The sequence below is a fragment of the Dryobates pubescens genome, chromosome 9 (assembly GCF_014839835.1).
Source record: "Dryobates pubescens isolate bDryPub1 chromosome 9, bDryPub1.pri, whole genome shotgun sequence".
Lineage (NCBI taxonomy): Eukaryota > Metazoa > Chordata > Aves > Piciformes > Picidae > Dryobates > Dryobates pubescens.
This window is the reverse complement of record NC_071620.1, coordinates 9,305,090-9,320,712: the sequence shown is the minus strand read 5'-3', so window position 1 is coordinate 9,320,712 and position 15,623 is coordinate 9,305,090. Positions and strand designations below refer to the sequence as shown.

General features: G+C 43.1%; 1 protein-coding gene across 1 annotated transcript; it reads right to left on the bottom strand.

The window, feature by feature from the left end:
• Window positions 1-4,650: 4,650 nt before the first annotated feature.
• PDCD6 (programmed cell death 6) lies at window positions 4,651-15,229 on the bottom strand. The gene is made up of 6 exons (XM_054164348.1): window positions 15,076-15,229; window positions 12,419-12,480; window positions 9,088-9,132; window positions 7,854-8,012; window positions 7,095-7,204; window positions 4,651-5,194 (listed from the first exon to the last, which is right to left on the bottom strand). The coding sequence occupies exons 1-6, from the start codon at window positions 15,159-15,161 to the stop codon at window positions 5,096-5,098; spliced, it is 561 nt and encodes a 186-aa protein (XP_054020323.1). The 5' UTR covers window positions 15,162-15,229; the 3' UTR covers window positions 4,651-5,095.
• Between the last annotated feature and the right edge of the window lie 394 nt (window positions 15,230-15,623).

Here is a 15,623-nt window from a genome sequence, read left to right as displayed (position 1 = left end):
AATACTTCAGAAACTATAATAACAGAAGTATTAAGATTGAACCATACTCCATTCCCACCTCTTTTGAAGAGTGTAATGGGTTGGGGCAGGTCCCCTCCCCACCACAGGCAGAAATAACGACTCAGACAAACTGATTGCAAAAGTAGTGGAGAGTTTAAATAGAGAACAGTGAGTGTGCACAAAAGGAAACATAGTGACAAGAAAGAAAGCAAAGTAAACCCAGAAAGACTCCAAACCCCACCTGAGGGTGCATCCAAAACCCCCAGGGCTCCTTCTTCCCCCTCCCTCTGCTGGGCTAGTCTCAGCTGGCCAGGCCTGAGACTGCCCATCCTCCAGTGGCCTTGGGCCCAATCAGGCCCATGGCCGGGAGATCTCTCCCCCAGTTACCAAGTCTCGGGGAGGGAAGGAAAGAGGAAGTGCCAGACCCCACCGCAAAATTTATAGTGGTGCAAGGGATTATGGTAGAAATACCTAATTTCCTGAGTCCACCCACTGGGATGGACTTCTGGACACAGGAAACACCCCTGTAGCAGAGGGCACCCAGCCCAAACTATGACAGAAGAGTTTCCCTGTACAATAGGATATAGCCTTCATGTACTTCATCTCTTGTATTCAAAAGTGATTCTGCAAGGCTGAGTCCAGTACCTCTTTGTTGTCACTGGGTCACTGAATTGGCAAGACCTGTAACAGTACTTGTTTTGAAACATAGCTGTTCTATTTCTGGCAGTCTGCATGCATTACAAATACAAGTATAGATGTAAAAGGTGGAGAAGAAAGACACATTTGGCACTGTGTTATTTAGTATTGAAATAAAAGAAGGGTGCTTTGGTTCATACAGATAACTAGCAGCTGAAGAATACTATCTGGAAAATTCCTTACTTGGAAAAAACCAAACCAAACCAAACCCAAATCATTAGTTGGAAGAGATTTCCTGAGCCTGATTAGGTGATTTGATTCATAGAGTGGTTTGTGTTGGAAAGGACCTTAAAGATCATCTAGTTGCACACATCCACCCCTCCACCCCTCCCCATGGGCAGGGACACAGGGACACAGTATCACAAAGGTTGGAAGAGACCTCAAAGATCATTGAGTCCAACCTGTCACCACAGACCTCATGACTAGACCATGGCACCAAGTGCCACATCCAATCCCCTCATGAACACCTCCAGGGATGGTGACTCCACCACCTCCCTGGGCAGCACATTCCGATGACGAATGACTCAGTGAAGAACCTTCTCCTCACCTCGAGCCTAAACCTCCCCTGGCACAGCTTGAGACTGTGTCCCCTTGTTCTGATGCTGGTTGCCAGAGGGAAGAGACCAACCCCTTCCCGGCTACAACCACCTTTAAGGTAGTTGTAGAGAGCAATGAGGTCACCCCTGAGCCTCCTCTTCTCCAGGCTAAACAATCCCACCTTCCACTAAACCAGGTTAATCAAGGCCTCATCCAACCTGGCCATGAACACCTCTAGGGAGGGGCCCTCCCTGGGCAACCTGTTCCAGTATCTCCTCCTTTTTCTTGGATGTTGCAACTTAGAAAATACTGAGAACATCATGAAGGCACACATGTGTGCTTGTGTCCACAGATTGGAGGGAAGAGTGGGGTAAGGAAAAGAAGTGCCAAAGGGAGAGAGTGGATTTACCTTTACAAATCCATGTCTGAAAATTTATTCCAAATAATATGTACAGAATCCTACAGTTTAATGACTTTGTTTATTGTCTTCGAGACTGTGTTTAGGCTCTAAGTGTTTATACCATAAGTTTTCTGTTGGATACTTGTAGCACAGGTTGACTGTCCTGCACAATACTGAATAGTTAAAATAATTAACCTAAGTGCTTTTCACACTGCCTAGTTAAAAATCAAATAAAAACTGAGTACCCACAGGGAGTATTTTCATGTACTGTAGTGCCACTCACGTTTAGTCCTGTATTATCCAGCACTTGAAAGTAAGATGGTGATTAGTTCTCACAGCAAATGAGTCCTATCCACATAGTTGTTTTAACATACACAGGAGATCATGTGCTGCAGAGATAGCACACTCCATTCAGAGAAGCTGAGTCAGTGTTGCTTAGCATTTGTATTGGTTGAAGAGTGGCATTAATGGCCTCTCTGAGGAGACTTTGCCTCCTGACAACTAAATTAAGCTGTGAGTGTGGGAGGAAATTTTGCAATAGAAAAATTTCCTAATTGAAAGGTTTGTCCCAGGTCATCTTGCTAACTAACATGATAGCATCAGTTTGTTCTGTCAGGGCAGCAACTATGGAGAGGGAAGATATTGGCATAAAGAAAAAGATCTTGGACTGCATGCAGAACTAAACGTGAGTGGCACTGTAGTACATGAAAAATACTCCATATGGGTCAAACATGTTAGGATAACAAAAGAGAAATGTTATCAAAGAGCTGCCTTGTTCCATGACATATTATTTTTTCCAGTTAATGTAGAAATATTCCTTAATGTTAAAAATAGTAATATTGAGAATAAAAGATTCTCCTTTGGAAGTAGATTAATCCTGCTTGTAAAGGGCAGTGGGTGTATGCTGCTGTAGAGGTGTCACAGGGCCTGAGTTTGGACAAGTGGGAACTATGTTTGTGGTACCAGAATTAATTAACTAGGCAGGCAGTTAATAGTCAAACTTTCATTTTAGTATTATTGCTGCTGTATAATGTGAAATTAGATTAAATAGAAGTGTCACAGTAATAGTCAGGGTTGGAAGGGACCACAAGGATCATCTAGTTCCAACCCCCCTGCCATGGGCAGGGACACCCCACACTAGATCAGGCTGGCCAGAGCCTCATCCAGCCTGGTCTTAAACACCTCCAGGGATGGGGCCTCAACCACCTCCCTGGACAACCCATTCCAGGGCCTCACCGCTCTCATGGGGAAGAACTTCCTCCTCACCTCCAGCCTGAATCTCCCCACTTGCAGCTTCATTCCATTCCCCCTAGTCCTATCACTACCTGACATCCTGAGAAGTCCCTCCCCAGCCTTCTTGTAGGCCCCCTTCACATACCGGAAGGCGACAATTAGGTCACCTCGGAGTCTTCTCTTCTCCAGACTGAACAGCCCCAACTCCTTCAGTCTGTCCTCATAGGAGAGGTGCTCCAGCCCTCTGTTTTTATCTCCCCTTTCTAGATGTGAATATTCAGACATTAGTCAACATGCTAATTGAAACTACAGGAAGGGATTAAGGAGCAACAAGAGCTGAACTGGAAAGATGAACAAATTCAAGCATCAACATCTCTTGGCTTTCAGGAAAGAGACTACATTTAATTCTGTCTTTGGTTTTGGAAAGGGAAGTAGGATGTAATTTTTTTTGATGTGTGCATTATAGCTGGAACACAAACCTGCACATAATGGCAGTGAACATACTGTTTTCTTTAGGCTGCTTTTAATGTATTTGTTATATCTTAGGACATTAGGGGGGAAAAAAATTGTTATTTTTTGAAAACATGTCAGCAAAAAGCTAATCAACCTATGAACACCCTTCCCAACTCAGAAGGCTTCATAATTAGTCTGGTTTTAGAGATGGATACACTGTATTTGATGTTTAGAGAAAGGAGACTGTCAGAGCAAAGGTAGTCTCTGCCTTAATGTGACACTGAGCAAAATGCAACCTGTTCTAGAGGGCTGGTATGCAATGGGCCATCTTACTTTCATTTTTGCAGAGTACAAAGAGATGTGAAATATATGCAGAACTCTTATCACATTCAGAATGAAATGATGACAAACTGACTTAAGCTGTTGGATGGATGGATCCATAGTAAAATGAAAGTTCTTGATTTCTCCTACTGGCAAAAGCATACTAAGAAACAGTAGAACCTGTAAGGCTATGAGGAAAAAACAGGGGGAAATAAAGTAAAAATGATCTGCTAAACTGAGAAATACCTGTTCACAATGAAGTTTGAAACAAGGATGCATGTGGCATGCAATGAGCTGGGGACTCAGGAATAAATCAGTATAGCAACATGGGGAAGGAGGAAAGCTAAAGCTTGGATAAAAGCTGAAAGCTCTTACCTGTGAACACCCTGACGAGTAGCAGTTACAGGTAAGTACTGTATGTAATTGCTGCGTCAGTATTAAGTGCGTGGTTTGACTAGTGCTGGTATAACACTTTCTTAGGACAATCTAAGAGAACTTAGTAACTTCTCTTCTTCTCTTTGTGTCCTCCAAGTTGCTTCTTCAAAGTTACTGCAGGAGATGAAGTGCAACATGAAACAGTCATTACTTTTTTGCATCGGTGTTTCCACTTCACCAGCTGCAAATGGTGAGATGGTGGGGGGTAAGGCTGTGAGATGTGTGATGGTCAGTTCAAAACCACTGCAAGGAACTGCTTCAGCACAAAAACAGAGGCTAGTAAATGAGTCCATCTGCAGAGGGAACTATAGATACAGAGCAGTTAGATACAGCATAGTTCTGTGGGGAACTCACTGAGGAAGATGTGATACTGGACAGAGGTGTTAAGTTCCCAAGGAAGTATCCCAAGGAAGACCCTGAAAGGAAGAGACAGCTAGAAAATAAACTCATAAGGCAAGGCAAAATGGCCATCACTGTGAAGTGGGAGGGACCCATGAACCATACAAAACAAGAATACAGAAATTAAACTGCTCCCCGCCCTTACCAAAAGCAGTAAAAAAGTGACAGAGAGTGAAAGTTGATTTAATATTTTTACTAAGTTTTAAATTCTGTATTAAAAATTAATACATTAAACTCTTATAAAAGTAAGGCACATGCAAAACATGTTGTGCAACTTCTGACTTTCCATTCTCTTACAAACTAACAAGCAGTATTTTAATTTGGCATTTCTAAGGAATCATTTTTCCCATGCAGGATATGTGGAAGAAGGTTAAGGTTGACATTGCACCAGTTAAATCTAGATTGTGTGCTTTCTGTACTACAGTAAGCAGAGATGGTCATACTGTACAGTAATACAAAATAAAACCCAACTCAAGTACAGATTCCGAAGGTGATGACCAACATACAAAATTTAAGAATGTGAGATTAGATCCATTATGATACATCAATAATCTTATTCAGCACATGATGATTTGGCAACTCCAGTCTCTATAGCCAGTGTGCAGTTTCTAGTTATCAGTGTCATACAATGCTGAAGACCATGGAAAGATACTGCTCATAGGACACCTGAATCCAGCCATCCTGATCAGTGTCGTACCGCCGAAACACATCAGTCAGCCTCTGGAAAGGGGGAAAAAAAAACCCACACGTTTTTGTACATCAGGGAAGTTCAGACTGCTGTGCAACTTCCCTTTCCACTTTGATTTTTATTAAGACCTTCTGTTCTTCCCCTCTGCAGACACTTGACCATCTTGTGCACGTCTCATGCCTGAGCAGTGCAGCAGATCTGAGTATAAAACAGCCTGTGAGGCAGTAACTAAGGCTATTGAGACACTTCTGTATAGACCAGACAGCTTTTTATAACTGGCCTTGGTGGGTGGGGGGAAGAAGCAATGTACAATTCTGTGAGACATTTGTGAGTTATCTAGAGACAGAAGCCAACGAGTACCTTGTCCATTTCTCATCTTCTAGCCAAATATGCTTTGTGGCATTAGTGTCCAACTTGTCTCTGTGCCAGGCAGTAGGGAGCAGTGAGGAGAGTGGACCAAAATACCCACCATGGTTCCACTGACACCAGCTGAGTGATACTCCATTTCAAAGCTCTGTTTACCAGAGTTTAAGTTTAGAGCCAGGTATAATTGGCTTATATTACAAATTAATATAAAAGCAACTGATGTTTCAATGGACTGATGGGTACAGGCATAAAGCTAGGAGGAGAAGAACAGAACACCTGTATGCAAATACTGGATACTACTGTTACAGGGCATTGCTTTCTCTTCATGTTGCCTATCAGAAAGTATCTTAGGATACTGTTGCAATTGCTGACCCGTGTAAGAGCAGCAACCTTTTTTCCCTATCCTGCTGAAATTCAACTTTTCTCCAAAATCTTGCATACATTTCAGAAAAGTGAGATACAGTTGGAAAACCTTAAGCAACAAGGTGTGGAATCTGTCAACAAGATCTTACGTACTACTACTGTCCCTGCAGGAACAACAGTGACAAGTAATTCAGCTGTGTGGTCAAATTCCTTTTAGTCAGAGCCTTAAACACAGAGATACACAAAGCCCTCAAAATTCAGGTTATAAGAATTATGGGCACCACAGGACACAACACACTCCAATTTTAACACTCAAAATCCAGAGGGAGTATTAAACTGGTGGAAATAGTGTTAAGTGTTTTCCTTTCCTTTCCAAGGCTACTTTAATTTCTTTGTGCCCCATAAAATTATTTTATGCCCATATAAAATTAGTTAAGAGGTTAAAAAAAAACAACCCAACTATCAAGTTTGTGATGCCAGGGATAACAAATGAAGAGCAATAAATGAAGGGAGGTGATTCTCCTCCTGTGCACTGCACTGGTTAGGCCACACCTTGAGTACTGTGTCCAGTTCTGGGCCCCTCAGTTTAGGAAGGATGTTGACTTGCTGGAACAAGTCCACAGAAGGGCAACAAAGTTGGTGAGGGGTTTGGAGCACAAGCCCTGTGAGGAGAGGCTGAGGGAGCTGGGGTTGCTTAGCCTGGAAGAGACTCAGGGGTGACCTTATTGCTCTCTACAACCACCTTAAGGAAGGTTGTAGACAGGTGGAGGATTTTCTCTTCTCCCAGGCAACCAGCACCAGAACAAGAGGACACAGTTCAAACTGCACAAAGGGAGGTTTAGGCTGGATGTTAGGAAGAAGTTCTACACAGAGAGAGTGATTGCCCATCGGAATGGGCTGCCTGGGGAGGTGGTGGAGTCACCATCACTGGAGGTGTTCAGGAGGAGACTTGATAGGGTGCTTGGTGCCATGGGTTAGTTGATTAGGTGGTGTTGGATTAGTTGATAGGTTGGACGTGATGATCTTGAAGGTCTCTTCCAACCTGGTCTATTCTATTCTATTACTCCTTGTATGCTTTATTCAAATGGTTTATTTATAAGCAAGTTCTGGATCCAATATTATAACTAAACTGAGAACCATAGAAGTTTTAAGGTGATTTTTTTTTTCCCCCCAACTGACATTAAAGTACATCTCCTTTCTTACCTGTAAAACAACACAGCACTGAATAAAGTCATCAAAAGCAACTTGTCCTCTTCCTTGCCTGTCAAATTTCCGAATCAGGATATCGTAGAATTGATCAGACAGTCGGTAACCTTGGAAAAGAGAAATGCTTTAACAGGTTTCAGTTCCCACAGCCTGTCTGTTGAAAGAACTCAGCTGTGTAGCAGGTGTGTGAAACAACCAGAAAACAGTAAAGGCTTGGGGAATGTTTTTTTTTTTGCCAAACATTTCCACATTAAACTCTAACACATGCAGGAAAACCCATGCTTAATAATAGCAGAGTCACAGTAAACATAATTACTGGTTAAAGTGACTAGTTGGTTGAGGAGACTGTTTAGGGCTGCAACTCAACTTTTTGTAAGCTAAGTAAATAAGAGTTCCTTCTGCCATCAGAATGGTGCTGCGGCATGGACAGCTGGCTTTGTTGTAAACGCTGGCAAGCTGTATCAAGTACCTTCTTAAGTTCAGACCTTGACCTGAAGTACTGGCAATGCCCTCAGAGCCTCTAGCAGGAGAGGCAGAAAGCATCCCATAGGTGGACTGAGACATCCAGTTTCATTTTTTCCATTAACAGAGGAGGCTCAAACCTTGCTCATGGCATGGACTTCTTTAAAGGTACCTTGTTCCCAAAAGGATAACTGCATTTTCAGCCACATTAGTCACAGCTGTGCAGCCCTAACAATGAGAGACTCATCTGATGATATACCCCAGTCATAAAAACTGTAATTACAAATGAATTACCAAAACCTGTTAGTGCTTGCTTTAGTTCATTTTTGTCAATCATGCCAGAATTGTCTCTGTCATACGTTCGAAAGACATTCTGCCAGTCTGAGATGTACTTCCAGACTCCTGTGAATTCATTGAAGTTCACACCTCCTTTGTTTTCTCTGTCAAACATGCCTGCAATCAAGAAGGAACACATAAAACCTTACTCACTGTTCATCAGTAAGTCCTGCTAGTAATTTTAAGAAGGAAGCGAGAGTGCTTTGTGTAAAGTACTGAAGACAGAAAAGAAACTGCTAAAATACAAGTGGTGTTTTGGAAAGCAGTGCCCCAAAACACAAGTAGCTGTCCACCAATGGAGGATAAGATAAAGCAGGGCTACAATGAATCACAAAATGTTTCCCCTGGGTTTTCATTTCCAGATTTAAAGTATTAAGGCTTTGATTCATCATCCAGTGATAGAGAGAGGGGCTGTTCTTTTCCAAGGACTCCTGAAATATCTACAACATCTCTTGACAGCCAGAAGTGTTGGGGCACTGATCTGCATCTGACCTGCTGATTACACAAAGAGCATGCTGCACAGTGATGGAACTCGGACTGCTGCTGAATACTTACTAAAAACAAAGCTAAAGATTTAGTCCTTGGATTTCTGACAGAAAATCTGGGGGAGGCTTGCATTTTTATCCTTCTATACCACCATCACCTTCTACATTACTGGCAATTATTTTAGGATACTGAAGAATTCAAACATTGTAAAGCTTCTGCTGCATCTTTATAGAGCAGAACATAAGATTAAAACAAGACAGGAAAAACTAGATATGAAGACAAGCTATACACTGTCTTACAATATTTAAGCTGACACTTTCTCCCCCCCACAAATTATATTTAGTATCTATTCAGCTGTACAGCAACATTTTCTCAGGCTACTTTGACACGTGTGCACACTAAGGTTATTTATTCAACAGGGGAAACATCTGAGTTTAACTTCTTGCAGCTGGGCAGTAAAAAACAGTTAAAAATACATATTGAAATGTACCATCTAACCATGAAAGACCAGCTCATTAACACTCCAGCCCAATTAGTTCAGAAGACCTTTAAAGAGGCATTATTACAGTAGAAATAGATATATGTACTGTGCTATTTGTACCTACTTATTTATCTCAAACAGTGCTGCAATTTATCAGGCTCTCAATTGCCTGAAGATATCACAAAGCAGTACCTTGACTATTTCACATCACACATCTACACTCACCAAGAATTGACCTGACTGTTGCTGGATTAAATGGAGTCCAGGTGCCTGAAAAAGAAAAAATTACTTAGTTGCTTGATACTAAGTAACGTTTGGAAGGAAAAAGAGCAAGCCACCCAAAGTCTGACTAACAAAACAGTGAATTTGGAGCAAGATGACACAGAGCTAGCAGATTATAAAATAAAGCTGCTTTGAAGTAATTATCCTAAAATCATAGAATTGTTTCAGCTAGAAAGGACCTCTAAGATCATCAAGTCCAACCATCAACCTAAGACCATCATGGTGATGATGTTTTTGACCATTCAAACGTCAGACCAATGCTTTACATATCCTAGACCAAGCATTTTCCAGGCTGCACAAAAAACCCCACAAACAAAACAACCAACCCCCCCCCAATCAAACCCACAACAAACAAGCTAAAAAAACACCCTCTAAAACCCCAAACCTTGGAAGAACTAAGAAGGACTTTTTCATCCCAGGTAGTCAGCAGGAATTGGGCAAAAAGCAAGATCAAAATGCAAGTCCCACTTTTTTCTACTGATAAAAGCAGAAGAGTTTTAACTTAAACAAGGCCTCAGATCTATTCCTCAGTAAAAACCCATCTGCTAATTCCTGTTTTACAGGTGGGTTACTCCAAGGTATTTAGTTTTTGACAGAAGTGAAAACAGGTTCCTAACATGGCATAACCCCACAGTGCAATTTAGAGTTGAGTTTAGTACAAATCTTGCCTCCTGCTAAATCAATAAAGTGTTAGTTTCAATTAGTATTTTCAGACTAAGAAATGTTGCTCCTTGAAGGGGCCTGAGCAGCAAGCATCTGAAGAGAAGCTTTCTAGTTCTCTGAATATTTTGGCAAGTTAGTCACTTTGGAATAGTTCTCACTTGGTTAGGAGAATTAAGTTTTAAATTAAGAGATATGCTGTGCTTCATCTAGAATTTCACCTCTAGTTCTCTAGAGCTTGTGAATGTACTAAGGGGGGCCAAGAACCACGTATTAAATTCACTGAGGCTGAGTGCAAGGACCATGAAGGAGCCAGTAAGACTAAGGGTACTGCAGAGGCATTTGCAATGATGTGGTTTGCTGACCACAAATACCTCCTAGAAAGGCTGTGCTGGTATTAAGCAGGCTTTGTGAAGGCAACAGCTGCTTTGCAAGATCAAGCTGCAGTGGTCTAAGTAGTGCTTGTACCTGGCACTGAATTCCTCCTATAGAAGGGGAACTGTATCAGTATAAGTCTACAGAGGCAGCAGAAGGACTATTTGTGCACATACAGAGAAACATAAGCAGAGGAGAGTGAAAATTGCTCTGAAAAGGCTCAAGCAGTATTTTAGACAGAGAACATCAGTACCTTAAGAGCTGTATGTCTCCTGACAAAAGTAAAAAATAATGCAATTATTAACAGGGTGCCAGCATGTAACTCTGAACAACACAGAAAGAAAAAGGGAACACACAGTTTGGAATTCCATGTTGAAATTTTCACAAGACTCAAGAGGCACTGCACAGTGAAACCAGAGCAGCTCCAGTGATGAAGGAATACACCAATTTCAACCTCTCCCAGCAAACAGTAAAAGACTGTTCCCCTCTCCTGACCTTAATAACAAACTTTACATGGCAGCACCACAAAGAAAATAAAAGAACCAAGCAGGAAGCATTTCATTGTGCAAACAACTATAGGAAGGGATGATCAGTCCCCCTCAGATAAGTAAACTGTTGCTTGCATAAACTTGACATGTTGAAAAGATGATGGTGAAAACCACAATGAACCTTACATTTTAATGAGCACTGAGTGAATTTTGGGAATGTTTTAGAAATAAACACGTAACATTCTTGTAGCCCACGTGAGACTTCAGGTCAGTGACGCACAACTATCCACTAGCAGAAAATAATACAGTGCTAGTGACTTTGGTGTGTGAGACCTAGGACGTCTCAGAATGAAGGAAGCTCACACTTCTGTAAATATTTTGTCTAATAGTGAATTAATTTGGTGGAGATTCTTCATGACTGCAAAGCACTGAATCTCCTCATCTCCACTGTAAATAAGGAAAGAGTTCAGATAGTCATCACTCTCTACTACCCTTAAATCCACTCATTTAATATTTAATATATATGAAGTTTCAGATCGTGGATAACGCCAGCTCCCCACACTGTTATAAACAACACTGTGATCTTAAATGAAAACAGTGACTTAAGTGAGCTTCTGCTCAAGTTGTTATTCAAATTAATATTTTAGTTATGCATCAGGTGCAGCAGCTACAATGTATTGCTTTTAATTTATCAGGTATATTATTAAACAAATATTCCAGTAAATCCAGTTTAGCTACAAGACCACAACTTAACAGAACCATCCAAATTTATTTCAAGTCAAGTGACTACTGACAAAAAGGAACCTTTCAGCCTGTGTGCACTGCAGCTCACATCACTTTAAGCTCTCAGTCACAAAGCACAGGAGGGATGAAAGAATTAAACCTTGGGAGAAGAGGAGCTTGATATGGACTCAGAGATGCACAAACAGCTTCAATGTGCACTTCTTCAGATTTTTAAGTGGGGAAAAAAACCAACCCACACCACAAAGTACAACCCAGCCCATTCCAAGTCACCAGAGGAAAGTAAAAATAGGCCACTGGAGGAATTTTTTTGGTTTTCATTTTGCTTCCTTATCTGACCATACCCTGGTTACTCTTTAAATATTATGACAGGAAACTAACAGACTAATAGAAAGGTTTAGTATTAGATCTAGACAGCACCTTTCAACTTCATTAGGCAAAAAAACCCACCTAAGCATCTTCAATTCCTGCATCATACTGCAAGAAAAGTTTTTATGTGCTGTAAGAAGTCTGGTTGTAAACAGGTGATCTCTGTGCAGTTTACCCACCCACCCTGGCTAAAAAATAAACCTTTAGAAATGTGAGAGGGGAATAAGTAAATCACAGATTATTTTTTTCCCAGCTCTGCTTCCTAGGAAATATGAAAAGACCTGCATGCCTTCATTTCCCAGAATACAAATCAGTAATGTTTACAATTGGAATGTGTAATGCATCATTACTAATGGGCACCAAACTGAGAAACCTTCCCTTGAAATTAAAAAAAGCCACCCAGGAACAATGGGATTAGCAAAAAAAACCCATAATAAAATTACATCAATCAAATAAAATTAGGAATTGTCATTTTTTTTTTCCTCTCAGCCTTTTAATGTAGATTAAGTAGTATTTAATCAGTGGTAGGAACATTCCCATGCCACAGAATCAAAGAAATACACCATCAAGTAAGCACTCTCACATGAAATTCAACATTAAGTTTACTAGGAACTACCTCCATTGCTCATGTACTGACTTACCATTGGATAATGCCTGCTGAAGCTCATTATCAGATATTATTCCACTCCTATCTTTATCAACCCTGGGGAAAAAAAAATACTGGTAAGCTTTCAATGGCTCAAATTACCTTGCTGCACTTATAGAAGGCTTCAGTGTTCTGGTTCTTGCTCACCAGGTTAAGATTATTCTTTCCTGAAGAGTCACTAATTGCATTTCACTTGCTAACCCATTGACAGTTACTGCAAAATAAATGCTTCACTCAGCCTGATGAGACATTCTGGAATATGGAAAAGTTACAGAGAAAACTGCAAGACTTCCTTTGGAGTGAAGACATACACAAAGACAGACTGACAATAAACCAGTCAGGAGCATGAGCCACACAACAACAGTATTTGTATTTACTTATTTTTAAAAGAGCTGCAGCACACACCATGCTGGTTAAATCCACAAAGTGCCCAATGTCACAGCAGTTAGCTGTTTGGCTACCAAACTGGAGGCCCAAGTTTGGCACCTGGGTCTCTCAGCAAGGTGTTGGCAATGGAGAGAAAGGCACTAACGTAACCAGTGTGAAGTACTGAAAGAATCAACTGTGGGGCCCTGACCCCTTGCAAAGGGATTGAAAAAGTGAAAAAGCACAGACAGGTGCCAGCTTCCACTGAGCCTTCACAGTCTCTTTGAGGAATGGAGTTCTATCCCAAAATTAAGTATCTTCTACCCAAATAAAGCAGGATCATACCTTCTTTAGAAGGATACCTGCAGTGGTGGTGACTTACATTTTATACAAGGACCTTCCCCTTGACTCTGACAGCTTCTATTTCCCCTCTGTTGCTACCATTCCAGGCTGAGTCCTGCTCAGCTGATACCTCTGCAGAGGCTGAGTTCTGCTTCCTTTAGTACATTCTTTTCAGTACATTCTCCTGGATGACATACCCACCTCAAAACTGGCATAAACTGTGGGCAACATTCAAATTGCAAGCATAAATTGCATAGACAACAATTAAAAAAGAGAGAGATACTCTTCTTTTTTACTCTCCCTTTCTCCTCTAGGTATTCTGAACATTTTTTACCTTCTAGGAGCTGCTACTAAGTGCTAAGATGGTATTTTCACAAAAATGCATCACGACCTACTTACCTTACTCCTGAGCACCACCAGTCAGCTTTGAGTGCATTAATTTTGCATCATTTTGTATATAAAATGAAAGTAGGTCTTCCTCATGGCCATCAGGTATCTACTCTGGATTTCATCTGACCATCACGCAGCAACTATGATCTGGCCATGACAGGTGACCCAGTCCTTCAGGACTACAAAGTGCTCCTGCAAGTATTCATAGGCCTCACTTAATCCAGGAATCAGTGTCACCAGCAACCTTCACCTGACCATTCACCTTCTTTTCCTCCAGGTGCTCCTGAACATATTGTCAGTGACTGTCAGTGTGGCGGATGACCACACACTCCACCAAAGGACCTTCCCTTTCATTTCTTGTATCCTGGACTTCCTTAAAGGCCTCAGTCTTTTTGGAAACTATACAGTTTGTATCAATTGCACCAGCCAGCATATCCATACCCAAGCCTTATCAAACATATTCCAGGACATATAGAGAGTAGTATTTTCAGTAGAATTCATAAAAGTGTCCTGACCAGCTACATTATTTAAATGGTCTGTGCTGGTTTGCCTGGTGCAGAAGTGAAACTGTTGATTTGCTCCTTTCTGGACTGTTTAAAAAAAAGCAACAGTATCATATGTGCCTCCCAGTTCTTAGATGAAGAGGCTTCGTGAAAAGCCGAGTAAGATGCCACATTTCTGAGTCACTTGTGAGTTACTAAGCAAATACTAACCAGTTTTAGCAACTCATTACTGTTTGTCTACCCCCTGACCTCTTCTTGCTGTCATTTCAGTCAGGATGGGTCCTCTGACACACCTACCATAAAAATAGATCCAACATAGGAACCTCCCTGGTTTCCTGGATGTGATACAAGTGTGAAGCTTCTATAGCTTCTTTACGACTTCCCAACAGTGTGCTTTTTAACAAGGACTTGCTAACTCCCCTGCATTCCTGCCACAAATGTATTGAGAATAGTTGTTGGCTGTTCTTAAGTTTTCCATTAAGCATTTATCAGATTCCCTTTTGCAAGCCTTCCTGTACTGCTACACTGATCCTCCAGACTTTACAGCAATTTCTGGATCCTCAGGTCAAAAACGACTGCAGCATTTTCAAGGTTACCGTCTCACTTCCATTAGTTCTCCGTCCCTTGCTCTAAATCACAGATGTACTTCTCCTCAAGGCTTTCTTAAAGCTCCCCCTTGGATCCCTCCTACAGGAATGGTTTCATTCCTACAACCGCGACGCTTGTCCGCTCTGACAGGCCCAAGCCAGACAAATCCCGCATTAGCTCCTAGGGCCGGTGACGGACTCACCGTACCTAACCGTGTCCGGGCACCTCCCAACGCCAGCTCCCTCCCGGTGTCGTTTCAGGCAGCGGCAGACCCGGCAGGGCGCGGCCCGGCCGCCCGGCAGGCCTCGGCACTGCGGCCCGAGCCAGGCCCGGTTCGGCGGGAAGGGTGTGCCTCGGCACAGCGCGGCTCGGCGCAAGGAGACCCGCAGCCCCCGCCCCACAGCGATTAGTCGCCACGCCAGGAGCCCCGGGGGCGGGGAGCGGACCGCGGCGGCAGCCTCACCTCTGGAAGACGTTCCACAGGAAGGAGGGATCGGGCAGAGCGGCGCCGCCGCCGCCGTTGGGCCTGTACTGATACCCCGCTGCCATGGCCCCTCCGCCGAGCCGCCGGGCAGCTCGGTCCTTCCTCCCCACGCTTCCGGCACCGACAGCCTGACGCAGCGCGGCCCGTGACGTCAGTGAGCCGGCCGGGCGCGCCGGCCCCGCCCCGGGGAATCCCGAGAGGGGCAGCTGCGCCGCCCGCCCGCTGCCACGGCGACGGCTGCAGGGCGGGGCCGGCAGGAGGCGAGCCTTTCCCCCGCCTCAGCAGGCACGGCGGGTGGTGAGCACTGTTGTTTCCCAATGGGAACTCCTCGGGACGCCTGAGGGAGGGCGAGGCAGCGGCTGGCGGACAGCGGGCGGAGGCAGCGGTAACGGCCCGCTGCAGAGCGCGCTGCGGTCAATACCCAGGGCAGGTGGCTGTGACTCAACGGACATGGATCCGCGCTCACGAGTTGATGACGCTGCCCCCCACAAGCCGTCATCCACCGTGCCCACGCTGTGACCGCTCCC

Coding starts and splice junctions, on each gene's coding strand:
- PDCD6 (XM_054164348.1), bottom strand. CDS start 15,161: ATGGCAGCGGGGTATCAGTACAGGCCCAACGGCGGCGGCGGCGCCGCT. Junction 7,205..7,853: donor GCAAGCACTAACAGGTTTTG/GTAATTCATTTG, acceptor CTCTTTTCCAAG/GTTACCGACTGTCTGATCAA. Junction 5,195..7,094: donor AGTGCTGTGTTGTTTTACAG/GTAAGAAAGGAG, acceptor CCCCCTTTCCAG/AGGCTGACTGATGTGTTTCG.